The sequence below is a fragment of the Thyridium curvatum genome (assembly GCF_004353045.1).
Source record: "Thyridium curvatum strain D216 chromosome Unknown NODE_88_length_166537_cov_86.287828, whole genome shotgun sequence".
Taxonomy (NCBI): domain Eukaryota; kingdom Fungi; phylum Ascomycota; class Sordariomycetes; order Thyridiales; family Thyridiaceae; genus Thyridium; species Thyridium curvatum.
The window spans coordinates 129,953-154,036 of NW_022156843.1; the positions used below are offsets into that span (position 1 = coordinate 129,953).

The 24,084-nt window shown below is 58.6% G+C and overlaps 7 protein-coding genes across 7 annotated transcripts; 5 read left to right on the top strand and 2 right to left on the bottom strand.

The window, feature by feature from the left end:
* Positions 1-8,875: 8,875 nt before the first annotated feature.
* E0L32_010669 (uncharacterized protein) lies at positions 8,876-11,065 on the top strand (the record flags this gene model as incomplete). Its single annotated transcript, XM_031133312.1, has 1 exon — positions 8,876-11,065. One exon carries the CDS (start codon positions 8,876-8,878, stop codon positions 11,063-11,065), a length of 2,190 nt encoding a protein of 729 aa, XP_030989382.1.
* Positions 11,066-12,590: 1,525 nt separating this feature from the next.
* Positions 12,591-14,656, top strand: E0L32_010670 (uncharacterized protein; the record flags this gene model as incomplete). Its single annotated transcript, XM_031133313.1, has 3 exons — positions 12,591-13,077; positions 13,179-13,526; positions 13,599-14,656. 3 exons carry the CDS (start codon positions 12,591-12,593, stop codon positions 14,654-14,656), a joined length of 1,893 nt encoding a protein of 630 aa, XP_030989383.1.
* Positions 14,657-14,931: 275 nt separating this feature from the next.
* E0L32_010671 (uncharacterized protein) lies at positions 14,932-16,777 on the bottom strand (the record flags this gene model as incomplete). Its single annotated transcript, XM_031133314.1, has 2 exons — positions 14,932-16,410; positions 16,751-16,777. 2 exons carry the CDS (start codon positions 16,775-16,777, stop codon positions 14,932-14,934), a joined length of 1,506 nt encoding a protein of 501 aa, XP_030989384.1.
* A 328-nt stretch (positions 16,778-17,105) lies between these two features.
* E0L32_010672 (uncharacterized protein) lies at positions 17,106-18,328 on the top strand (the record flags this gene model as incomplete). Its single annotated transcript, XM_031133315.1, has 3 exons — positions 17,106-17,403; positions 17,474-17,519; positions 17,578-18,328. 3 exons carry the CDS (start codon positions 17,106-17,108, stop codon positions 18,326-18,328), a joined length of 1,095 nt encoding a protein of 364 aa, XP_030989385.1.
* A 676-nt stretch (positions 18,329-19,004) lies between these two features.
* Positions 19,005-20,117, top strand: E0L32_010673 (uncharacterized protein; the record flags this gene model as incomplete). Its single annotated transcript, XM_031133316.1, has 1 exon — positions 19,005-20,117. One exon carries the CDS (start codon positions 19,005-19,007, stop codon positions 20,115-20,117), a length of 1,113 nt encoding a protein of 370 aa, XP_030989386.1.
* Positions 20,118-20,369: 252 nt separating this feature from the next.
* E0L32_010674 (uncharacterized protein) lies at positions 20,370-21,212 on the bottom strand (the record flags this gene model as incomplete). The annotated part of the gene is made up of 1 exon (XM_031133319.1): positions 20,370-21,212. One exon carries the CDS (start codon positions 21,210-21,212, stop codon positions 20,370-20,372), a length of 843 nt encoding a protein of 280 aa, XP_030989387.1.
* A 750-nt stretch (positions 21,213-21,962) lies between these two features.
* E0L32_010675 (uncharacterized protein) lies at positions 21,963-23,384 on the top strand (the record flags this gene model as incomplete). The annotated part of the gene is made up of 4 exons (XM_031133320.1): positions 21,963-21,984; positions 22,064-22,175; positions 22,251-23,205; positions 23,295-23,384. 4 exons carry the CDS (start codon positions 21,963-21,965, stop codon positions 23,382-23,384), a joined length of 1,179 nt encoding a protein of 392 aa, XP_030989388.1.
* Positions 23,385-24,084: the final 700 nt, after the last annotated feature.

The following is a 24,084-nucleotide window of genomic DNA, read 5'->3' on the forward strand; positions in this document are numbered from 1 at the left end:
TCTCTGCAGCTCCTCCAGTCGACAAGTACTTCCTCGCCTACTCTGCCAGGCAGCCTCTTGCCAGCCCGACTTGAACCTTAGCTACATTGACTCGCTCATATCCTTTCCCCAAACGGCGGAGGTGAGGTGGTCAAATGGAGGTCTAGGAGATCCAAGTATAGCCGTGGATGGCTCTTCCAATACCCACCAACCCCACCGGCCCTGCAGTCGAATGGGGTTGGGAAAGCCACTTACATTCAGTACCAGAAGGGGGAGTGCGGCAAGTTCCAACAAGACAAACCCCTTTGCATCGAGGAGAAATCACGAAAAAAAAAAGGAAAAAAAGCAAGGTCTATCGCCGTCCGCATCCCACCAAACAGGAGTCGGTACGTAAGGTAGATGACCTTGGGCCTTGGAGCCACCCACACATCCAAGCCACTCGGGCACCTCCTTGTGCTGTGCCTTACCTCAGTGCCGGGACTTTCGACGGCCTGTCCGTCCCGTTTCAATGTCGATCTAGCTGGGGGAACCGTGGGGGGTTGTACTATGCGCTCGCCGCCTCTGCTCCTCGAGCCAGGGGTCTTTCCCTTGGGCCCCGTCAAACCGTCGACCGGGAGTGTCAGCCAGCCTTCCCTGCATACGTCTGGCTGCGCTCTCCTGATCCAGAGTGCGTAGGTGGCTTTTGTCATGATCAGCGTGACATCGTGGGGTGCAAGGGAGACGGGACTGTCAAAGAATGGCGGCAGTGTCACTCCCTGCTGAGCGAGCCTGCCTCTGTCTGCCCCGGGCTTGTCGTCAGCAAGTGTGAAGGGGAGGGACCCTTGACGAATGACAACTCGGTGATGTATTGTGGGAAATCCCCTCTCATGCAGAGCTTCGATCACAGGTACGTTAGTCGGGAACCAGGTGTGACGTGCTCATGTACGGTGATACCACCACCCTTGCCAGAGCCCAATCGCCATCCAGACGGCGACCTGCCTTGCGTCCCTTGTTCGTTTTGTCAGGGAAAAGCGTTGAGGTCCACCCCCGCTTCCAATTGCATTGCCACCCCGTCCAATTAATCAACTTATGCCAGGGCAACGAAGGGCAATATCGCAGCCATCTCCAGAGCGGGGGGGCTGGACTCTGGCACTCTGATGACTTGTCCTTATGCGCCAAATGCTAGGCCTGGTGTTGTCGGTACATACCTTATACATAACTACTTGTACACACAAACCCGCAGACATACACACATGCGTACGTACCATGATGCCCTGAGACGTGGCGTGAAGGCCGACGAGTTTCGGGTAGATCTACCGCCTGCTAAGTCCAGGCCTGGCCCATGCATGCTCTTAGGGTGTTGCCGGCAGCTAGCGATCGACAAGGGAACGGCGTTGGGCGAGCGGATAGCCTTCGGCACGTTCTCGTGACTGACGTACTGCAGAATTTTCCTGACACTTTGTACTCACGTTGTGAGCGGCGGACTTGGGGGCTTCTGCTGGCTTCCGTATCCTCAAGAGATCATCCATCCGCCAGACACCCACTCCCCTCGAGGCTGCGTTACGTGCTTTGGTGCTGTACGTGCTCAAAGGTGCTTGTCCTGACGGTGGGGTCGCAGGAAGCAGATCATGACGTCGTGGGCCAATCGTCAGGGTCCCGGAGCTCCGCGCCCCACCGCAACCTCTACGGCGGCGTCTCGTCGTGAAGAAAGCTCCTCCAGGGCTGGCAGTTGAAGTGAGGGGTCGCCCCCGATTGCAGAGTTTGCACGTAGAGAGCAGAGCTGCAGGCCGTCTCGACTCGTTTACTCCAAACAGGCGACAAGTCTTCTGCATGTTGACCTGTTGCTCGTCACCGCCATGTCCCGTTCGGGAATCGTTTCTTTCCATTGCTTTCGATCTGCACCCGGTGGGACTCGGACCGCTGATCGATCTGGTTTATCACAATCGGTGTATGCAAGATAGCATCCCTGCTTTTCCTGGCCAAAGATGCTCGTATCATCATCATCAGAGCAACATGCATATACGCGCCTGCCAAACCCTGGATTGCGTCCTGCCGCTCATCGGTCCCGAGTTCCGAATGCTCTCCACCGACCGGGGGGGTCTTATCCCCCAAGATCACAGGATGCAAAGTGAACGTACTCCGTAAGTTCAGAGCCTTGTGATCGACAGTGGCGGCAGCCTCTTCGAGGTGAGCTCGCTCATGGGCTCCCCTGCCCGGAGGCGCACCGAGAAAAGCTGAACTGCAATAGCGGCAACGTGCGTCTGCATCCTGTGTCTTGCCGCCCAACGGAATGCCGCCTTTCCTTGTCATGCCTACCTCCAGCTTGGAAGAAGCCAGGAGCTGCTGAATACCCAAAGCAAAGGGGACAAGAGTTGCCGTCCCGTTGAACCCAACCCCCGACTTACCAAATGTCGCTCTGACGGCGAGCGTTTCGCTAGGGTCATTGGCAGTCACTCCTGGTCCAAGGGTGATGACATCGCGTTGCATTATCAGCCAGCCACAAGACCGGCGCTCCTGCCGGCAAAGAGGCCATCGTTGGGTTTGGATGTTCGACGGACACTGGTCACTGGCATCGCTGCTGAGATTTCGGGAGGTGGAGCCTCGAAAAGCGATGCCAGACCTGAGACCGGCACATAGATGCGTATATGGAAAAGACCGCAAATTCTGTCTGAGCGCCGAAGCCCGGAGCATATTCTTTTTTTACCTGAAGGAAGGAAAGGTCTTTTGAAACAGCCGAGACTGGCCGTAGTGAAAGTTTCATCTCGCGCGGCCTGAAACGAAACACCCTTCTACCGGTAGCGGCTCGGAGGCCACGGCTCGCGGAACCCCACGGCCTCTATCGCGACCCTGGCTGCCACTGCCCTCCGAAGACGTCAACGCTTGTCCAGCAAGTGTGAGGATGGGTTGGCGATTCTGGCGCGGGAGATGAGACTCATCGTGGGTAATCCCTGTGACGGCCGGAACAACACACTGCAAATACCCGTACAACGATATCTGCGATTCAGGGTATTTTGCGCAAGGGAGACTGGATCTCTCAAGAGCACAACAGGTGTTCTTCCGGCCGTCGAAGGGGTAGAAGAACTCCGTGCCGATCGGCGCCTGCAGCATGCTAGGTTGTATCTTGAGGCTCGTACTCCGGGTGTCAACACCACTTGGTAAGTTGACAAATGGTATGATATATATGGCAGAAAGACGACCCCAAGACTCTCTGTTGGTGCATCGCGGGACTATGAAGAACCGTCCAGTGACTGCACGATTGAGAATTTTGGAAGAGGCGACCTACTGCATACAGCCTGGAGGGCAGTTCATGTTTCATCAAGTGATCGCAAGGCTCTCTCTGTTCGGGGTGACAGGAGGCAGTGCTGGTGGCCAAAGTGATATAAAACACCAGCCACCAGACGCGCTCGAGTGTCCAGAGAATTCTCAGCCCAGGCAAGGCCCAAGATCGGCCGCGTCAAGGATGCAGATCTTTACGCACGGGGTGGACCGGAATACGATCAGCAGCTTTGCGGCTCTGGATCAGCAGCCTCGCGTGGGGAGCCTCATCGAAGCATACCATCGCCAGCGAGACCTACCTTATCTCAGCCACCGTCAATATCGCAACAGACCAGAATCAGGGGGCCCGGGCCGGGACCCAAGGTAGAGCAGAGCAAGAGCGCCGGGTCAACCTAACCAGGAATAGACGAGCAGAAATTCCGCTCCCTCATGACATGCGGAACCAGTGACGACATTGCAGGACGCTGTTATGATGGCGCTGGAATGCACGAGGTTTCACGAGCCGGGCCACATGGGCGAGGAGCGCCGCCCTTACCAGGAGAGAAACGCCACGCCACCACGTCAGTTCCATGCCAGTCAGTTCATGATCTGGGTGACAAGAAGGGAGGGAGATAGAAACGGTGGAGAATGCTGTCAAAGCTGTCTACTTGTAAACCTCCCCTTGCGTTCCACCGCAAGGCTCTCTCTTTCTCCCTTCCCTCCAGGTGTGCCGGGGACCCTTGGAGATTCCAAAACATCCCACCGCCCACTAGGCAGATTTTCGCTCCGTTTTATTATTGGAATGCCGAAAAAGTTTACAGGAAGAGAAAAGAAAAACGCCAACTGATTGTGGGAAAGGGCTTTGCATGGAATGCCAGCCGGAGAGGGAGGGGCTTTCTGGACCCTCCTGGGTTCTTGAGGACGTTTGCCATTCCAGTCGAGCACGCGACTTGTTTGAGAGTGAGACATGGCGTTCTCCCTCCTTCTCTCTTTTAGTTTCCCTAGGTAGGTTGGTACTGTGTTGTGATTGTATTCGAGCCCCGAATAGCCTCATCTTGGCTATTGCTAGTTTCGAGATTGCGTTTTCTGTGACTGACTCGACGACAGCACACCGTCCCGGCATTACGGCGGCATTGCTTGTAATTGCAAGGTGGTATGGATCCTTGAGTGGCCGGCCCGTCTGTACCCAAAAACGGACGGTGACAACTGCTGGGGTGAGGTTACATCCAGCGCAGCTGTTTATTGCTTATGCGCCGCATGTCGATCCCAGTGCCATATCGGCCGCACATAAGATTTGAGTTCCTTCTTGATCCCTTTTCACCGCCTTGGTCTGGCATCTGTAGAACCCGTCCAAGAGGTGACAATATCGAGGCAACACGCACGCACACCCAGGTAGGACGTGATCCCTGGTAAACCACTTACAGAGCACCTACGGAGTAGGTATTGCAGGAATGTTCCGAGCCGGATACAGATCCGTTTATGGGGCAAACGGGCAAAGATCGGCACCAAGACTGGGCTTCCCTGTGGCTCGGCGCAGGCAATATTGCATGCGCTCAACTTGCGACGGAAAGGCCCATGCCCAGCAATGCGCGCCAGTGGCAGGGTTCAGCAATACCAGTACTTGTACTTGTTCGAACGCACACAATGTGACAATCAATTGATGTGATTACCTCGACCAGGAGGCGCGTTCCTTCCGAGATTCTGGACTGACCTGCACGAGATATTTCCTGATCAAGCACGCTGAAATTACCTTCAACACCAAACTGGTCATTTCCGGCGCAGGCTTTCACGATCTATCGAGGAGCACCCGGGTGTCGGTTCCAAATGATATTGTCAACGCCTAGTCGTGCGTGTCAGCAGCAATTCGCCGCCGTGTTGCCATATGCGGGTGCATTGCTTCTCGTTGCTACCTTACCCAGGAGGGACGACGTTTAATCTAAATTATACTCGATGGTCTTTGATAGCGGGCATAAAATTGCAGAAGGATGGCGTACCTGTACTGTAATCGACAGGCAGTGGCTAAAACGGCATCAATGCTGGCCATGACACCGCCGATCTTCAACCAGCCAACGGACTCTGTACCTAGGCACTTGCAAGAAGCTCTTTTCGCGGGCGATAAGTGCGTATGTACAAAGTACAGATCGAGCCTACAGGTAGAAAACGAGTTTCGAGATCTCGTCGTTGGAATGTTTCTGAATATTCCTAGGCGTGGCTGTGTCCCTGTCAGACTGCCCCATTGGCGCGCGGGTGCCCCAACTGTCGGGTGCTCGGTGTTTGTTCCATCAGCACGAGAGAGAAAGCCCTAGTGAGCATCAGTCGAGGGGCAGCTGGTCCCGGCGGCCAATGGAAGGGAGACGGTGTCGACGAGCGGACCGAGGGCTGCATGGTGCGTGCGTGATCGATTCACGCTTGCACCTGAGCGACGCTGGAGAAACGAAGATTACCGATTGCCTTCGCGCCGTCCGTCATCTGTGGGTTGTGTTGATCTCTCGGAGCCCACCTGCGTGTTCTTGTCCAGAGAGATGAGGGCATGTTTCCGAGATTACATGCATTCATGATAGCAGCTCGACATGAGATGCTATGACGGGGTGCTTCAAGCGCAGACGGACCGCCGTTAGTGATCATGTCTTACCCGTTATCTGGGGCCTTTCCCGAAGTTTGGTCGAACAACATCCAGCCAGCCAGCCAGCTTGCTTGCACGACACATGGGCAGCAGTGTTGGGCCAACGATTGCACTCCACCACGTGTGGTTTGAGGAGTTTCTGGGAAGCTCGAGAGCGCCCTAGCGCTGTGTCAGGGGGAGCACGGCACATGCTGGTGGAGATCTCGTCGAGATTGTTGATCCGTCAAGGGCAGAGAGGGCAGACTTGGCAGAGAGTACTCCGTTAGGTACTTGTAGAGGTGGTCGGCCAGGTTCCTGTTCCTGACTTGCTGACTTCTTTAGCTCGCCATCTGGACGATCCCTCTGGCTCTGGCACACAAGAGAGCGTGGTCAGGATTGGGTCTCGACAGGTCGAAACAGATCTTTACTTGTTTAGGCGGCGCGCACTATGGAGAGTCCAGCAAACGCAAGGCACGCAGAGGGAAAAGCAAAGGGTGGCGCCGAACGGGCGGCCCAATGAGGAAGGGGACGTGGAGACCTGGCAAGCCCAGAAAAGCGGAGATTGTGCCAAGGCAGACGAGCGCGGGCTTCCTGTTCGCCCAAACCCCTGAAAAATGAAAAGAGGGCAGATTAGTGGGGAGATGGAAGCAGGGCGGGCCCCACCCATTCTATTGATTTCCCGCAGCATGGACTTGCCGTCCTGCTGCTAGTGACTTGGCTAATGCTGTGATTCAGGCGGGAAGCCCGGCGAGAACGGGAGGGCAGCGCGGGTACCTGGCCACGGTCCAACAAGTAGCCCCATTTTTAGGCCGGACAGAGCCCTGCCGCCAGCGCGCCACCATTCACACCCCACCCACTGCGGTCCTGATGGCACCTTACCCCTTTGGAGAGACGCGCAATTTCACCTGCCCTTGCTGGCTGAACCTGCTGGCTTGGGGGAGCACCCCCTCCATTACGAGAGATGAGAGAACGAGCGAGTGTTTTGTTTGACGAGCGAGCCAGCGCGGAATGGGAAGAAGCACAGACACAGCATGGCAGGGTGGGGATGAGATGGGGGATGGGAGGACACGACGGGCTGAGCCTGTGCAGTTGGCTGCAGTTTATTCGCTCGCTTTCTCTTGGTGACAGGTGGGACATGGCGAAGTTGAGGACAAAGAAAAAAAAAGGGAGGCCATGACTCCGTGCTGAGCTAGGTAGGTAAGGAATCGTCTGGTCTGATCTGGTTCCTGTTCCTGTTCCTGGATCGAATGGAAAATTGGGATGGGAAAGCAATGAGAGGGACGGTTCCGTGCGGCATGGCTTCTAGCTCGACATTAGCGCGAGCGCGCAAGCAAAGTGCAAACGGCGAGAGTGAGAAGAAAACAGCATCTCCCTTCTTGGTGGTGCTGGCTGTCCGGAATAGGGCGCTTCTCACGCTCCTCGACGCTGTAAAACAACGGACAGCCCCCAAAATCTCACGGGCTCAGGCACCGCACGCGCTCGCACAACCCAGGCCCTTCGTAGCGCTATCCACACGCCCACATTGGGGAGGGGAGGGGGGAGGGCCTTTGTCATTTCTGCCTCTTTGCTTTCCCCTGGCAGGACTTAGCCGGCATCTTCCCCGTCCTGTGGAAGGAAAGTAGAAGCCAGTTGGCTGTCTGTGTCTCTCAGTCTGTCCACCGCAGCCATCGGCATTGCTGTCGGGCAAGCAAGGGAAGGAAGCTGAAGGCCAGGATCGAGATACCTAACTATACGCAGATTGCTAGCAAGCAATGCCCTGCTCGCAAGACTGGGGCCGGCGTCCCTGGTCTGACTGAAGTAATCAACTAAAGTAGTAGTTCAGTCTGGTCTTTGTTGGCCGCCGTTTTGATTGTTTCTGGCGCCCCTCCTGCAGTGCGAAACGGGCCCATCCCCCCGCCCCCCGTCATTCCACCACGCTTCCTCGCCCGGTACGTACCTACTCTTTCCAAGTACATCCACACCCACTCACGCTCGCGCTCACGCTCACACTCACTCACGCACGCTTGCCATCCTTGGCCCTCCACGGCCCTTCCTCCCTTTCGCGCCTCTACTTGTCTTTCCACGTAAAAATCGGACCCCTGGCTTCCTGCTAAAGTCCTGGCTGGCTCTTTTCCCAAACCGGGCTCCCTGTCGCCTGCATTCTGCCTGCACTCTCCAGTCTCTTTCTCTCTCTGTCGTGTTTCCCGCCGCCCAGTCCCAGGTACCTTGCTTGCTTGCTGCTCTGCAGTCCCCAGTCCACTCCTTTCCCATATCCGCGCCTCACCTCCCCATTCGCCTCTCCTTTCTACTCCTTCCCTCCTCCTCCCCTCCCTCCGCCAACCTCTCGACATCGACAATTCCTTTCCTTCGACGACGTCGTGCCTTTCAACGTCCCTCTTACGACCGAGTCGGAGCCAGTCTGTCTGCTTCTTCCCAACTGACGAGCTTGGAAGGGCCTCCGGTGCTCTCTCGCCGATTGCAAATGCCTGTCTTTTGAACTCCTCAGACGCGCAAGCCGGACAATCCCACACAACTCGCCCAAGATTACCTGACCGATCCTTCTCGATCACCCCTTTTTGACGATTTTTCGTCAAGTCGCTCATTTAACAAAACGCAATAAACGCCACAGGCAAATCCAACTATTCTGCAACGCTTCTCCGTGTTGCCTAGACTGTGTGTGCCTTCTCGCCTGTCTCCGCAAAGGGTCCGACGCATGAATTTCCACGAGCAGATCCGGCCCACGCCCACGGGCAGTGACCCCGTCCAGGTCACGCAGCCTGCCTTCCGCCTTTTAAAGCCGATCGTATTGGGGATCATTCATGCCGAGGACCCTCTGCAAATCCTGTTCAGTAGCTAACATGAAATCGTGACTAGATTACACTCGTTGACAATATATCGTCAAGTACATTCGTTATACAACTATCCCTGACAACGTGAGTCGACTGGCCTTGGTCTGTCTGCCATGATACTGACGGACTGAAGCTCTCTCTCTCCGGATCATCTTCTCTATTACCTCCCCCTTCTCGTCAAATCTAGCCGAAGAACGTTCGAAAACAAGGATAGTTCGAGAACCAGAGAAAGATGCATACCAGCTCCCTCCTCGTTGCCGCCTTCGTTGCGGCGGCGTCCGTGGTCAGCGCCGAGCCTGCGCGGCCGAAGATCTACTTCCCTCGCCAGATCAAGCGCCAATATGTGAACGCCACCATCACCCAGGCCGACCCTCACCCGCCCCCGAGCCCGACGACGCTTGCCGACCTGACAGACTCGACCGACTCGGAAACGACGAAACGCGAGACCACGTCCTTCTCTCGCCTTTTCCAGGGTCTTCCCGATCCCTTCGCTTCCCTGAAGCCCTCATCCAACTCCGGGTCGTCTTCCGGGTCGTCTGGCTCATCTGGCAGCGGCGTCACCACTGTTGTCCGAGTAAGCACCGTCGTGGTCTCTCCCTCGACGGGCACGCCCACGTCAGGCGACTCTACGTCGTCTGGCTCGTCGGACTCGTCTGAGTCTGGCGACGCGACGGTGCCCGTCAACACGACAGCAAAGCCTACGGCCTCGTCATCGGATATCGTGATTGCTCCCACCGGTATCGTCACCTCTTCGTCGAAAGCATCCTTGGACCCGCTGGCACCGATCCAAACCGCTGTCAGCGGCATTATCTCGGGCGTTAGCAGCGTTCTCGCTCCTTCCCAGAATGCCACGGAGCCCAGTGAGACGAGCACTCCGGTCGTCGTCGTTACCACTGCGCCGGGATCAGTCACCTCCTCTGCCGCGGTTACCGAGACTCCCTCGCCGACCGACACTCCACTGATCAGTCTGTCCGTTTCTGTTCCTCTGACGATCAGCACTCCGATTGTCACGGTGTCGGAGCCCACTGCCAACTCTACGGCCCCGACCGAGGAGCCTACCCAGCCTACCCAGGAGCCGACGAGTCCCACCGATCTCCCTACGGGTCCCACCCCTACTGATCCGCCGGTTATCACCAACGGTACGACTGAGGTCCCTCCGCCGACGACGACAGAGCCGCCTACCTCGGTCCCTACCACGGTGCTGCCTCCTCCGACCACCGAGCCTACGGTGCCTGCCAATTCCACCGAGCCCGCCCCGACCTCGATCCCTGAGACCACTCTCCCGCCGACGGACACGGTCCTGCCCGAGCCCACGTCGGTCCCTACCAACAACGGCACGACCAACGGCACGGTTCCCGAGCCCACTCTCAACCCGCCCGAGACGACGGCGCCGCCCGAGACCAGCACTCCGCTGACGAGCATCCCGGCCACCGGTACTATCAGCGACTCCCAGCCCTGGATTCCGACCACCATCATCGTGCAGGCCCCGACGACGACGCCTACCAACTCTGGTTTGGCCCCGACGGCGACCGCTGGAATCCCGACTGGTCTGCCCAAGGCTATCACTCCTGACAGCGGCAACCAGCCGATTCCCGACGACACGATGGAGATCCAGATCGCGTTTGGCCACGGTCTGAACTACGACTTCGTTGCCAAGACCCCCAGGGCTGCCGCTCAGGTGCTGAAGCTCGTCCCGCCCATGCTCAGCTACTCGTCTGGCTTTGATGAGAGCAAGGTTGTCGTCCGCAAGCTGGTGCCGCTTGACACGATCGAGCAGAACGGCTATGTCACGACGCTGGCCATTACCACCTACCCCAAGTCGCAGGTGGAGCAGCTGCGCCTGGACATGCACGCGCCCAACGCCGGTATCTGGCAGAACCCCGACCAGCTGGTCTACAACATGTCCCAGCAGGTCAACCCTGCTATCGACATCATCCTCGGCTCGACTCTCGACTGGAACGCACCCGGCGCGGGCAGTGGCTCAGGCTCGTCGAACAACGGCCCCAGCGACGGGCTCAACAATGACGACCCGGCGAACAAGCAGACGGCATCCCAGAAGGGCACGTCGGCTGCTATTGCCGTCGGTGCCGTCGGTGTTGCTGCTGCGTACGGTGCGGCCATGTTCATCATCGCCCGGAGATACAAGAAGAAGAAGGCTTCTCACCGCCGCGCCAGCTCGCTCAGCAGCCCATCCGAGATGCGTGAGGCGGCCGGCAGCCCGCCCCTGATGGGTGGCGCTCTTCTGAGCCGAGACTTTACGTCGAGCTACGGAGGAGTCGCTGGTGGCGCTGCTCCCGGTGGCCGCGACAGCCACGGCAGCCATGGCAGCAACGGCAGCGGGCGTAGCGCGGGCAACAACTCGGGACGCACGGCCATGATCTCGGCGCCCGTTGCTGCCGAGAACTCGCTGGGGTGGAACTGAGCTTCCCAATCTACGACCGCCATTTGTACACGCCACGCCTCCATCACGTGAAAAGAATCTCATTTTCTTGCCTTCTATTTCGATACCCTTCGGGAGGACTCAGTTAGCCTGACTGCATTGCATCTCCTCGGTTTTTACCGATTGGAATCATAGAGGACAGGGGCTGGCTTTGACGAGCCGCCTACATGTTCTTGTTTTCATTTCGTGTCATCTACGATTTTCGTGCGGTTTTGGATCAAATATTTTTGTACTCGCCGTCTCGCACATCTTAGAGCCAAAACTCCCTCCCGGTCGGCCGCATCGGACTGGGCGCCCACCTTTGTTTGCTGGTGCCCTGTCTGGTCGGCCGGGTTCTTTACTTCACTGCTAATCTATTTATTCTTTTTTATTTTTTTTTTCCCTCGTCTCCAACTCGGGATTTCTCTGGGTGGCAGGATAGGCGCGGGAGTTTGAGGCATTGAACGCCGGGCCATGATCATGTCGAGCAGAAAGAGGGTCATGACCAGTGCGCGAGAGGGCGAGAGAGAAAGGACAAGCAGTGTCGATGTGGAGGAGTGCGGGAGGAAAGGGCAACACGATGCAACATGGGAACAAAGGTCCAGTCGCCTTTTGATGGACCCAGCCCCCCGTGGTGCTGCCCTTTTCCTCTTGCGCGAATTGTGACTATATACGTAAAAAGTTGGAGAAATCCAAATCAAATTATAGACAATCAATCCCAGCTACTGGATGAACGAATTGAACGGAAGCTGCCATATAATCACTATCAGTGACCAACTTGACTTTGTCGTTTGAAGAACGTGGTGTGTAGTATTCTCATCAACGCTCAAGCCTTGTTGCTCTTGAACACGTTACTGACCCCATTGATCCTTGCGCCTTGTTTGAGTTGTTGTCAATTTGATATCCCGAGAGAGCATGTAACTAGGCCTATTACTATCAGATGGGTTCATTTGTACCAGTCAAAGCTGAGTTGTGCACGGGAGGCCAGTCTTGGCATCTCATTGGCCAGCCCCTGGCGTTAACTTCAGACAGCCTGCTGCTTTAGTACCAAAGACGCTTCATCTCGGTACTTGGGCCATAAATCATACAGTGCACACACACCTCTTTTCCCCCAACATCGCCATCCGCTCGGCCTTGTTCTTGTGGCCGCCCTTTGTGTGTGCTCATTCGTCTGTGTCTTATCCCGGATTACCCGCCAGACCGCCGGGGGGGCGACGAAAATAGCTTTTCTTTGCCCGTCTGTACAACAAAAGTTAAATGAGACGAGCCGAATCGAGTCGAGTCGTCGGGCGGACCCCACACTGCTGGCCCGTTGGTCTGGCCAAGGCCTAGGAGCTGCTCTCTCTCTCATCTCAGGGCAGGGCTCATACGATCGATCGCTTGGGTAGTTGGTGTATTGTCTGGACGCTGTTGGTCGTCAGGTGCACCCTGCAGCTCCGTTCAGCTGCCCCCTTTTAGGTTTCATTTTGGTGCCGATCACGGGTGCTTTCTTCTTCGTCCGAGTGAGCAGTGAGAAGACAAGACGGCAATGGCCGGCGTCCACAGGCCCGGCAGCCCCGTCTCGGCGTCGGACTCGAGCACGCGGTTCACGCCCGCCGCCAGCAGCGGCAGCCCGGACATGCGGCCCGAGGACTACGGGCCCGGGGCCCACGGCGGCGGCGCGATACGGCGGTGGCAGGATGGCCAGGCCGGGCACGAGGAGTACGAGATGGACGAGTTCCGGCCCGAGGATGAGGAGGACGATGATGATGTAGCTGTGACTGACGACGAGGATGATGAGTCCGATGACGATGGTCATGATCACCATGGGAGGAGTGGCGGCAGCAGCAGCAGAGGGATGATGACGCGCGGCCGCCGGAAGGGCGGGAGGAGCGTCGCTGCGGCGTCTGTCGCGACGGCTGAGAGCTTCGAGCTGTACACGCCGGACATGGAGAGAGCGGTCGTGCGCAAGTTTGACCGGCGGCTGGTTGTCTTTGTGGCGCTGCTGTATATGCTGAGCTTTTTGGACCGGTCGAGTATGTCTTGTCGTCTCTTTCTATGTTGTTGTTCATTGTTCATCGTGAGCCGTCTGGTGTGAACAGATACACAAATGCTGACCGGAGTACACGCACGCTAGACATCGGCAACGCCCGCATCGCCGGCATGGACGAGGACCTGCAGACCACGCCCGCCTGGCCCTCGTGGTACGACTGGTCCCTGACGTCCTTCTACATCGCCTACATCGCCTTTGAGTGGATGTCGCTGCTGTGGCGGCTCATCCCGGCCCACATCTACGTCTCCATGATCGTGCTGTCCTGGGGCATCACCGCCTCCCTGCAGGCCATCGCCTCGTCGTACCCCATGCTCGTCGCCCTGCGGTTCCTCCTCGGCATCGGCGAGGCCGGGTTCACGGGCATCCCGTTCTACCTGTCCTTCTTCTTCAAGAGACACGAGCTGGCCCTTCGGACGGCCATCTTCATATCAGGTATGGCGGCCCAACCCCCCTTTCAGAGTATCAGCTTCCTCTGCAGAATCAAAAACTGACATACATATACAGCCGCGCCACTAGCCACGACCTTCGCCTCCTCCCTGGCCTGGCTCATCATCAAGCTCGGCCAGGACGGGCCCATCGCCCCCTGGCGCCTGCTCTTCCTCGTCGAGGGCTTCCCCTCGGTCGTCGTCGCCGCCATAGCGTGGAACGTCATCCCGGACTCCCCAGAGACGGCGCGCTACCTGACCAAGGAGGAGCGCAGGGTCGCCCGCCTGCGCATGCGCCACGAGAAGCCCCCTTCCTCATCCGCTGCCGCCTCCAAAAGGACCAGCAAGTCGTCCGGCGGCGGCAGCCGCCGCCGCCCGACCGCCGGGGCCGCGCTCCGCGACGCCCTCGCCGTCCTCGCCGACCCGGTGGCCTGGCTCACGGCCGCCATGTTCTTCCTGACCAACATGGCCTACGCCTCGCTGCCCGTCTTCCTGCCCACCATCCTCACGCAGATGGGCCACTCGGCCCTCACGGCCCAGGCCATGGCCGCGCCCCCGTACCTGTCGGCCTTCCTCATCGTCCTCGCCACGGCCCACGCCTCGGACCGCATCCGGTCCCGGTCCCCGCTCGTCGCCGCCCACGCCCTCGCCTCGGCGGCGGGGTACGCCCTGCTCGCCTTCCTCCCCCCCTCGGCGGGCGGCGCGTACGACATGGCGCGCTACCTGGCCGTGTACCCGGCCGCCGTGGGCTTCTTCAACGTCGTCGTCCTGCTCATCGCCTGGACCATCAACAACCAGGCCGGCGAGGGCCGCCGCGGCGGCGCCTTCGCCCTCTTCCAGCTCGTGGGCCAGTGCGGGCCCCTCGTCGGCACGAGGCTGTACCCGCTGTCCGAGGGGCCCCTGTACCTGCGCGGCATGCGCGTCATGGCGGGCGCCATGCTGGGCGTCGCGCTGCTCGCCGGCGCGCTGCGGCTCTACCTCGTCCGGCTGAACGGGAAGCTCGACGACGCCGCGGCCGGGGGGTCGGGCAGCGGGCGCCCCGGCGAAGTGGGCGAGGCGGAGGAGGAGGAAGGGCTGGTGGGGAGGGGGAGGAAGAGGAGACGAGGAGAGGAGGAGGCGTTTCGGTACATGCTCTGAGGGAAGGGGCTGGTTGGAAAATGCGGCCCGGTGATTTTATCATATGCTTAGTTAGACATCAACTAGCATTCCACATGAATAGAAGGAGCCTGGAAGCTCCATCCGAGTTTTTGGGTAATGCCCTGACATTTACTGCAGTGCTTCGTCTATACAAATGATGCTTGTCTGTGTGCTACAACTCTTTCCTTCACTTATCCGTTTCGAGGAACTCCCTCATCATAATGAAAACTGCGCTCACTCACTCCTGCGCGGCCGGACTATCATGCGTCTCGTCATCAGGCGCAGACTTCGGGTCGAGATGTGTTAACCTTAGCGGTAGCGGGAGAGCAATCAACCCTCGCTGGAGGAGTAACGTCCCCTCGGGGGGGAGTGCAGACGGCACGGGCAGGCCCGCAGCGTACGGGGGCTTGGATCGGCCCCACGACCTTGAGCGCCAGCTTGCGCGGGAGCACAAAGTGCCCGACCTGGCGCGCCCGGTACCGCAGCCGCTTGCGCCGGCTCGAGCCCCGCAGTGAACCCTGCTCCCTCTCCGCGTCGCCCTCCCCCTCCCCGTCAAGCCTTCGGTGGGCGGCGCTGTGCGCGTTGACCTTGCGGTCCAGCCACGAGCCGAGGCGGGTCTGCACAAACTTTCGCCGGATCTTGGCGCCCAGCGACTGATGGTCGGCCCCTCCCCTCGTCCCCGGGACGTAGACGTTGTCCGTGTAGTTCTGTCCTCCGATGTGGAGGGGACTGTGCTGTGTGGCTATGTGTGAGGGGAGGCATGATGTCGAAGCGCGGGAATGCAGCTCGAAGGGGAGGGTGGAGCGGCTCTGCGCGGTCTCGAGGCCACGGAAGATACTGCTGTGTAGGCTGCTGGCGTCGTAACAGTGTGTAGCGTCGAGATTCCGCATGTCGAAGATGCCATGGGGACATATCCAGGTCCATGGAGCCTTGATAGCCTGCGGCTGCTCGATCACAGTGTGCTCGCTGTGGGAGTGGATTGGGTGCTTTTCGATGGAGATGGCTGGAGAGAGCTCAACGCAGATCTCGGCGTTTTCTTCAGGCGTTCCTTCCTGATTGTGAACGCGGGGTGGCTCTAAAGAGTCCGTCGACTGTAAGTATGAGAGTCGCGGCTGGAGTTCGGGAATCTGAACTAAGATGCTCGGATGAATATGTCCAGCACTAGGCGGAGGTGACCCGATCAGCTCTGGTGATCGCATGCCTTCCGTTGGATACGATGACGATGAGCTTCGAGCACGAACGAAAGAGTGATTGCCCTCTGCCTGGCATGGGGACGGGGCGTTGTCCTTCTCTTTGCCCTCGGCAGGCAACGCGTTTGCATCACCACCAGCTTTGCTGGTGTTATCGCGAGGGACCAGGGGATCACGGGCTTTGCTGGTCTCGATGTATGGCGTATCGCCATCTTTGTGTCGCACAGATGGAGGAGATGGAGCCTTGAAGGCATCGTTGGCCCGAGTCAGGCCGTGATTGTAATCGGCGAACACATCGTCGGAATGGGCTGTGCTCACGGACTCGACTGAGCCCTTGCAAGGATAACCCAGATCAGGAAGCCAGACAGGAGCTGTCCTCCAGGACTCGGATTGCTCGCTGACGCCTCGAGGGCCATGTCTCGAGGCGAGCTTGCCATTGTTTGAGGGGTTGAGATTTAGACGTGCGGCCGAAGAAGTGGACGGAGGCCGGTTCTCCCTTGTGGTGAAGCGCTCGTCATCGTGCTCACTAGAGCCCTCCTCAGTGATGCGCTCTCCACGGTTCTCCTAAGAGTCTGTGAAGGAGCACGGGATTGCCAGGCGTCGGTGGCCGGTATGCTCCCGCTCCGTCTTCGGAGCTGTTGGACTGCCTCGGAAGAGGTCGTGCTCGAGAGGAACACGGCGGACTGGTGTGCCAGGCAGAGAGGAGAACATGACCGTGGCTTGGTGCGACTATACGGAATACAGTATGGCTTGAGAAAGTAAGAAGAATCGATACGAGCTATGCAGAGCTATCCATGCGATGTACCGAGACAGAGATTGAACGATGATGTTTTGTGTTGATGATATGTCAGTCCGTGTGTCGGCTTCACGAAAGACGAGGCACAATATCGCACCCTTATTGTACCTGCCTCAGCGAGATCTGTGAGGCCATAGGGAAGCTGAGGCCGAGGCAATTGCAAGTTTGCATGATCAGATCATGCTTGCGCGATTGCTTCCTCGTCCTTGCAATGAGTGCTCTGAGTACCTAGGTATGTATTTCGAGTCGAGGTTGCCTTCTACACAGAGAAACAGCGATTGATGGCAGTGGAGTCGGCACCCCCCAGCTCCACCAAAGGACGCTACATCTCACTGACTAAAGCGCTGAGCCGGATTGGACGGACACTGCCCTTCTCAGCCAATCTGTACAAGTATCTGTCGCCACGATCAACCGTCCGCTTTTGTTGCATGTCTCGACTGGCGTAGGCCACTCAGTCACAGCCATGCGTCCATTCACACCGAGACTCCTCAGGAGGAAACCGCCGATACGCATGCAACCGGCGGCACAATGGCGGCGTTCGTTGCACCTGGCACCGCCCTTCCTCCTCGACGACTACATGCCTCGGTACATGATGATGTCCTCGGTCGATTCCGCCATGAAACGTTCCAGAGCCTACGCGCATCTCCGTAATTGTAACTTGTGCCCCCGTGAATGCGGCGTCAACCGTTATGAGACGACGGGGATGTGCTTGATTGGCGACACGGCCAAGGTCAATGTCATTGCTCCCCATTTCGGAGAGGGTATGTCCAAGTCGTTGCAGCTGTCGGGCTGGGGGAAGGAGGCCGGATTGGAAGCTGACCAATTGATTAGAACCATGTGTTCAGGGACATAATGGAAGCGGTTCTGTATTCTTCAGGTATGTGTTTTGTACCCCAATGTGTTTCATATCGCTGGCCACTGATTGTACTTCGAAGCATGTGCAACCTGCGCTGCTCTTTCTGCCAAAACCATGACATCTCGCATCAGAGAAACGGCATGGACCTGACGCCAGAGGAGCTCGGAGACTGGTTCATCAAGCTCCAGCAGGTGGGCAGCGTCCACAACATCAACCTCATCACGCCAGAGCACGTCGTGCCCCAGGTCGCCCTGGCCATCCTCCACGCCAAGGACAACGGGCTCAGGGTGCCCGTCATCTACAACACGTCGGCGTACGACTCGCTGGCATCGCTGGAGCTCCTTGACGGCTTGGTCGACATCTACCTGCCGGACTTCAAGCTGTGGGAGCCCGCATCCACAAAGCGCCTCCTCAAGGCCGAGGACTACGCCGCCACGGCTCGCGAGAGCATCAAAGCCATGCAGGCCCAGGTGGGCGACCTGTGCTTCACCCCTGATGGGATCGCCAAGAAGGGTCTCTTGGTGAGGCATCTGGTCATGCCCGGCTACGAAGCCGAGGGCGAGATCATTATGCGGTTCCTCGCCGAGGAGGTTTCGAAGGACTGCTTCGTCAACATCATGGAGCAGTACCATCCGGATGCCCACGTCGGAAAGCCGAAGCGGAGGTCGAAGAAGGGCTCAGAGGCCGAGGAAATCACAGACGATGTCCGGTATGCGGATATCAACCGGGCAGTGACGCAAGAGGAGATCTCGACCGTGAGGAAAGCGGCGGAAAAAGCAGGACTATGGCGGTTCTGCGATCCACCCAAGCACGACGGCTTCAATCTATGAAAGAGTGCAAGATCTTTCAACCAACTTCAACTAGCTATACCCAAGACGTTTTCCAGAGATCCGATGAGCGTCCTCGGCCTGGCTATAGCGGAACAATTTCCGCCTTACAACAAGCTTCTGTAGCATCCAGAAGACGTCATGGGGCTGGCTGCCCATGTCTCTCATCGTATTATTCGACAATCGAGCCGAATTTTACACCTGCAAGCCATCAATCTGCACACAGCCTTTACAAGGATCCCTTGCAGTGGGTTGAGCAGTGTCTTTGTGATGCGCGCCCACTAGACAAACACATTCCACCCTCTCGGTACACATCAACCGATCGGGCCAAGCGAGAGCACGTTGGTCGATCTGGACTCCCTTCCCTTGCATACGGCTGTTTTCACAAGTGAAGATTCCTTTGTCGGTCAGCCCCATATTCCGCGTGTGTTAGGCGCGGTCTACCTGGGTCGCTGCAGGAAACCGTCCGGGGACGGCTTGCAACCCTCCCTTTGACTCTCCTAGTCCCTTTGTCCCCCAGCTCCCTTCGGCCGTCGACCCGGGCCCCAAGCAGCACCATATGCATATGGGAGGCTATCTATAAGTGAAACACGATTTGCATTCTCTTTGAACCCCTTTCGGCTTTTCTAATAACCCATGCTCTCGGTAGTGCAAATCGCAAGAAATCATCGTGCCCACCATGGACGAGCCAAGCTGCAGTACAGCCAACGCGTCTCCTCATGTACCACCCACGGCGGCGGACTCCGTGCAGCTCTCTGCGGAGCATCCCGAGCCAAGGAGTAAGCAGCCGCCCCGACGTCACCCCAAGCGTGCGTCCCTCACCGGTGCCCTACCACCATCAGCGGCACCGGCACCGCAGCAGCGCCCCGGGCACCAGCGCCGCTCCCTCTCCAGCCAATCTACATTCACGCACCGGCACCGACGGCAGGCTGCGTCGTTGCCGCACCAGCCGCCGCAGCGCACCCTGCAGGACATGCAGAACGAGCAGTCGTACCTGCTGCAGAACCTCCAGCGGCACGACGAGCGCGCGCGCGCCCTGATGGCGGGGCTGGCGGGCGCGCAGGACCGGCTGTTGCGTCGGGACACCGCCGCCGCCGCCGCTTCCGCCGGGGGGGACGACGACGGCAGGAGGGGGGCGCAGAAGGAGGCGCGGTTGCTGCGGAACAAGATGCAGTACAACGAGCAGCAGGAGCGGGCGACGCTCGGCCGCCTGGGGGATTTGTACGTCGAGATGCAGGCGAGGGAGAGGTGGTGTTGCGTCTTGCAGCAGAAACAGCAGCAGCAGCAGCAGCAACAACAACAACAACAACAACAACAACAACAACAACAACAACAACAACAACAACAACAACAACAACAACAACAACAACAACAACATCAACACCAGAATCAGGGGACATTTGAAAGAGGTGGAGGGGCGGAAATGTTTGGCTGGCCTCTGGGAAGTCCCCTGGGATGGGTGTGCGACGGGTGGCCTGTTGTGCTGAGCCCGGCGTCGCCTGGAATGGATGCGGTGCCGCTGACGCCTTTGAGCCCGCTGAGTCCGTGTTTCGTGCCGGGGATGTACTTTGATGAGGGTGTCAGAGAGGAGGATGCATGTGACGAGGCAGATGCCGGAGGTGACTTTGGTGGTGAGCTTGAAGGCGGCGATGATGTCGGTCAGTCGCCAACCGATCAGGTTGTGTCTGAAGATGTCGAGCAAGCGGCGCCAGTCAGGGGCCGCACCCGAAGCTTGTCTCTGTCGACGCCTTCACCTGGCCCTTCGTCCAGGCGCTTAAGCCTACAATTCTGACGGACAACAGAGACCTCTGCCATGTGTCAACTACTTTGTTGCTCGTCGGACTAGATCAAAAGAGGGATATCATTTGGTCTTATCTGCTATATGGTATGAGACGGGGACCCCTTCCTTCCCATGTAAAATTATTAGATAGTATCAGATCTCATCGTGTCGGTATCATAAACGTTTTGTCATATAGTCGTTCTAAGATTAGAGGAGCCTTGATCACGGCCCGACCCCGTAGGAAATAAAATGAGACAGCAAACCTCAGGCGAACTCTCCAAACTGACCGTCATCAAAGCCCAGCTCTTGCACAGATCTTCTCTTGGACCTCACATCGGAAGCGCTCGGCGGAGGTGGCAAGAACGGGCCGCCCTTTGCCGGCCCTGCCGACGGCGGGGGAGGCAGGGCAAACGACGACAAGTTGCCAGACTCGGCCCCTGAAGAGGACTCCTGCGACGGCCTGTTCCTGCGGCCGAACTTCCCTCCGAGGTTGACCGTGATGGTCTCGCCCTCCTTGAGGCTGTAGTCGCGCCTCTCCTCCTCGGCCTTGGCCCTGGCCTCGGCCTTGGCCCTCGACGACGGTCCTCCTCCTCCCGCCGCCGCCGCCGCCGCCGCCGCTCCGCCGGGGCCGAAGCCGAGGCCCTTCTGCGCCTCCTGGAGCGCGACGCCAAAGTCAAACGCCTCGCTGCGCTCCTCGTACCCGATGCCCAGCACGGCCTTGCGGCCCGAGGGGTCCCGGACCCGCAGGGCGAAGAAGCGGGAGCTGTCGAGCGCGGCCTCGACGACCCCCGGGTCGGTGTAGGGCGCCGCGGCGAACAGCTGGCCCGTCGAGGGGTCCTCGAGCACGATGTCCGTCTTGACCTCGTCCTGGTCCTCCTCGCCGCCGCCGCCGCCGCCGCCGCCGCACGGGACGGCCGTCTCCATGATGCGCAGGCGCACGGTGAAGATGTGGCGCTTGGGGTCCTCGGTCCAGGCGGCGGCGGTGTAGCCCCTCGTGGAGGCGAGGGGCGGGATGTTGTAGACGTGGACCTTGTTGGCGATGTAGAGCACGCGCTGGATGGCGTCTGCGGGCAGCTGCTGGCCCGTGGCCGGGTCGATTGTCTCCATGGTTTTCTTGTTTTTATGGTTTTATAGTGTTTTATGGTGTAGGAAGTTTTTGTTTTGGAGTGTGTGATGGGATGGGATGGGATGGGATGGGATTGGGGAGGTCGTCGCTAGGAGCTTTTGAGGCCAAGCTTCATGTAAAGCGTGATATATGTAGCGACCAACTGAGTGACTGTCGGGTTTGCCTCGGCCAAGCTATATCCAGTGGCTAGCTAAACCTCGACAAACAAGAGCCGCCTTTGAGAAACTTCTCCAGGTGGTGCATGTATGAACTAATATATAGGTAGAGCAGATATTAGGTTGCATAAAATACGATGTGCTGAAATATGCTCGTATTTGGCCACCCCTTTTATGAGATGTTCCCAAGGTTCCAAGGTTGCTGCTATTGTCGCATCTTCCTCCACTGAGACGACAAGCCGGCAGCGCTGGAAAGGGACCAGAAATGGACCAATCCACCGCGTGTGGGTCACACCACGGCAGCTACCCCGCCGCAAAATCCCAAATTTTGGCGGTCTATCACGGCACAACCCGCTGGCTGTGATCCTGACTCCTGGTAGGCTCTGAATTGAGTCACTCGTCCCGGCGAACCCTTTTGGCATTGTGCTGGACACGAGAAAGAGTCGAAAGACTGACTACCTGCGGCTCCGTCCACTCTTGGATTACGACTGCAAGCAACTTTATCACATCAACTACTATCAACCACGTTCCCATTCTCCCGGACTCCCACCCTCACACTGCCCCCAGCGCCGCAAAATGGCGACCGACGACCTTGTCTGTATGTTACCACAGCCTCAAGCGACTGCCGATGCGCCCGCTGGGCGATTGGAGGCACCCGCTGACCTTCACACTCAAAGCAACCTCCACAAGCGGGAGCACAGGAGCATCTGCCGAGCTGCCTATACGGAGCAGCTCCGCTACAGCTATCAGTCCTCCCGAACCACAAGCAGACTCGGCTGGCGACTTCGAGTACGTAGCTGCACCGCCCAATATCAAACCCGAGGCGAGAACAGCAAAGAAGCTAATTGCATACCCTCTTTGAAGTATCGTCGCCACCTACCACCGCCTACTAGCCGACGACCCCGAACTCACGATGCCCGTCGCCGCCATCGAGGCCATGATCGCCGTCCTGGGCCACACCTCGTCCTCGACCGTCATGGAGACCATGAAGATCGTGCGGGAGCAGGCCGAGCGCCTGCGCAACGGCGTGGCCAACCCCATGCCCCTCACCGCCGGCACCGAGCTCTTCCAGACGTACCTCCTCCGGTCGCTTAAGCAGCAGACCAGCCACTCTCACGACGGCGGCAGCAGCACACCTACGACGACGGCGACGACGACGACAGCCTCCCCGCTCGACTCCTTCGAGCAGACCCGCCAGCACCTGCTCAAGAACGGCAAGCTGTTCGCCGCCCGCGCCAAGGCGGCCCGCGACACCATCGCCGACAAGGGCGCGCGGTACGTGCGCGACGGCGGCGTCGTCCTCACGGCCGGCGGCTCGCGCACCGTCCGGGCCCTGCTCCTGCGCGCCGCGGACCGCCACATCGCCGAGACGGGCCACCCGCGCTTCGAGGTGCTCTACGTGCGCGACGAGCGCTTCCCGCGCGAGTGCGAGGGCGCCGTCGCGGCGCTGCGCGGGCGCGGCGTGCCCGTGACGGAGCTGTCGGAGCGCGCCGTCGCGTACGCCATGCAGGCCGGCGGCGTCGACACCGTCTTCGTCGGCACCGAGGTCGTCGTCCAGAACGGCGGGCTCATCTCGCGCATGGGCAGCCTGCAGCTGGCGGCGCTCGCCAGCGTCTACAAGCGTAAGTTTTACGTCGTCGCCGAGACGCACAAGTTCATGCGGGGCATGGTCCTGGGCCAGGACGACCTGCCGCGCCTCGGCATCAAGCAGAACGTCCTCGGCCGCCCGAGGCGGGGCGAGCGCGAGCCCGCCGCCGCCGCCGCCCGGGAGGGGAGCGAGTCCCTGGAGCTGTCTGTGCAGGAGCATGTCGATTACACCGTGAGTGGTCCATCCGTCTTGTCTGTCTGTCTGATTTGAATATCGGGGAATTGTACTCGGCTGACTGGTCACAAATGATAATAACACAGCCTCCCAACTTGATTACGGGCATCCTGACTGAGCAAGGCTCCAAGCTCCCCAGTCAGGTCTACGAAATGATCCTTGACATGCATACGTGAGCCGGGGGGTTCTTCTGTTGTTGAGTAGATAGTTCATGAGAGGAGTAAGTCTTCGTTGCAGCAGGAAACTTTGGCATGGTTAAGGGGGGGGTACAGGAGCACTTGACCGGCGTGTATTTTGGAGTTGGGTGTAATTCATTACCAGCGTGTACTACTATTGCTAGAACCCGGCGGGTGCATCGGGTGTCGCCCTCTTGGAGCGGCAGTGAGCTCCTATGCAAACTTTTGTCCTCTGAAAAGAATGAATACAAGAGAACATCGCATGTCGTCAAGAGTCGTGTTACAAAACCCCGGCCCTCGGCCTCCTTATATCAAACGACCGATCCATCGCTGAGGTTCCTCCCACGTGCAGCCCAACTATGTCCTGGGAACAACGAATGTTGAATTCGTGTTTGTTTGTACTGGACAACCGAGAAGAGAGGGTGTTGAGGCCCGATGTTGAAAAGTCTGGCCCCCCTCCGTCCGTTCCCTTTTTTACCACCTACCGAGGCTTGATCAAAAACAAGCAAGCATCAAGGCACGTGTTGTTTTCCTGACCGCTCTCTTGTTGCCTTCGACGTCGGTCGGTCGGCCGTCCTTTCTTCCCCCCCTTTCAGTTACAGGTCGCGGACGATCCTGGCGCCGGCCCAGGCGTAAGGGTAGTTGCGCTGGTACCAGTTCACACTTTGCGCGCCCAATGACTCCAAGTCAGTTCAGTTCT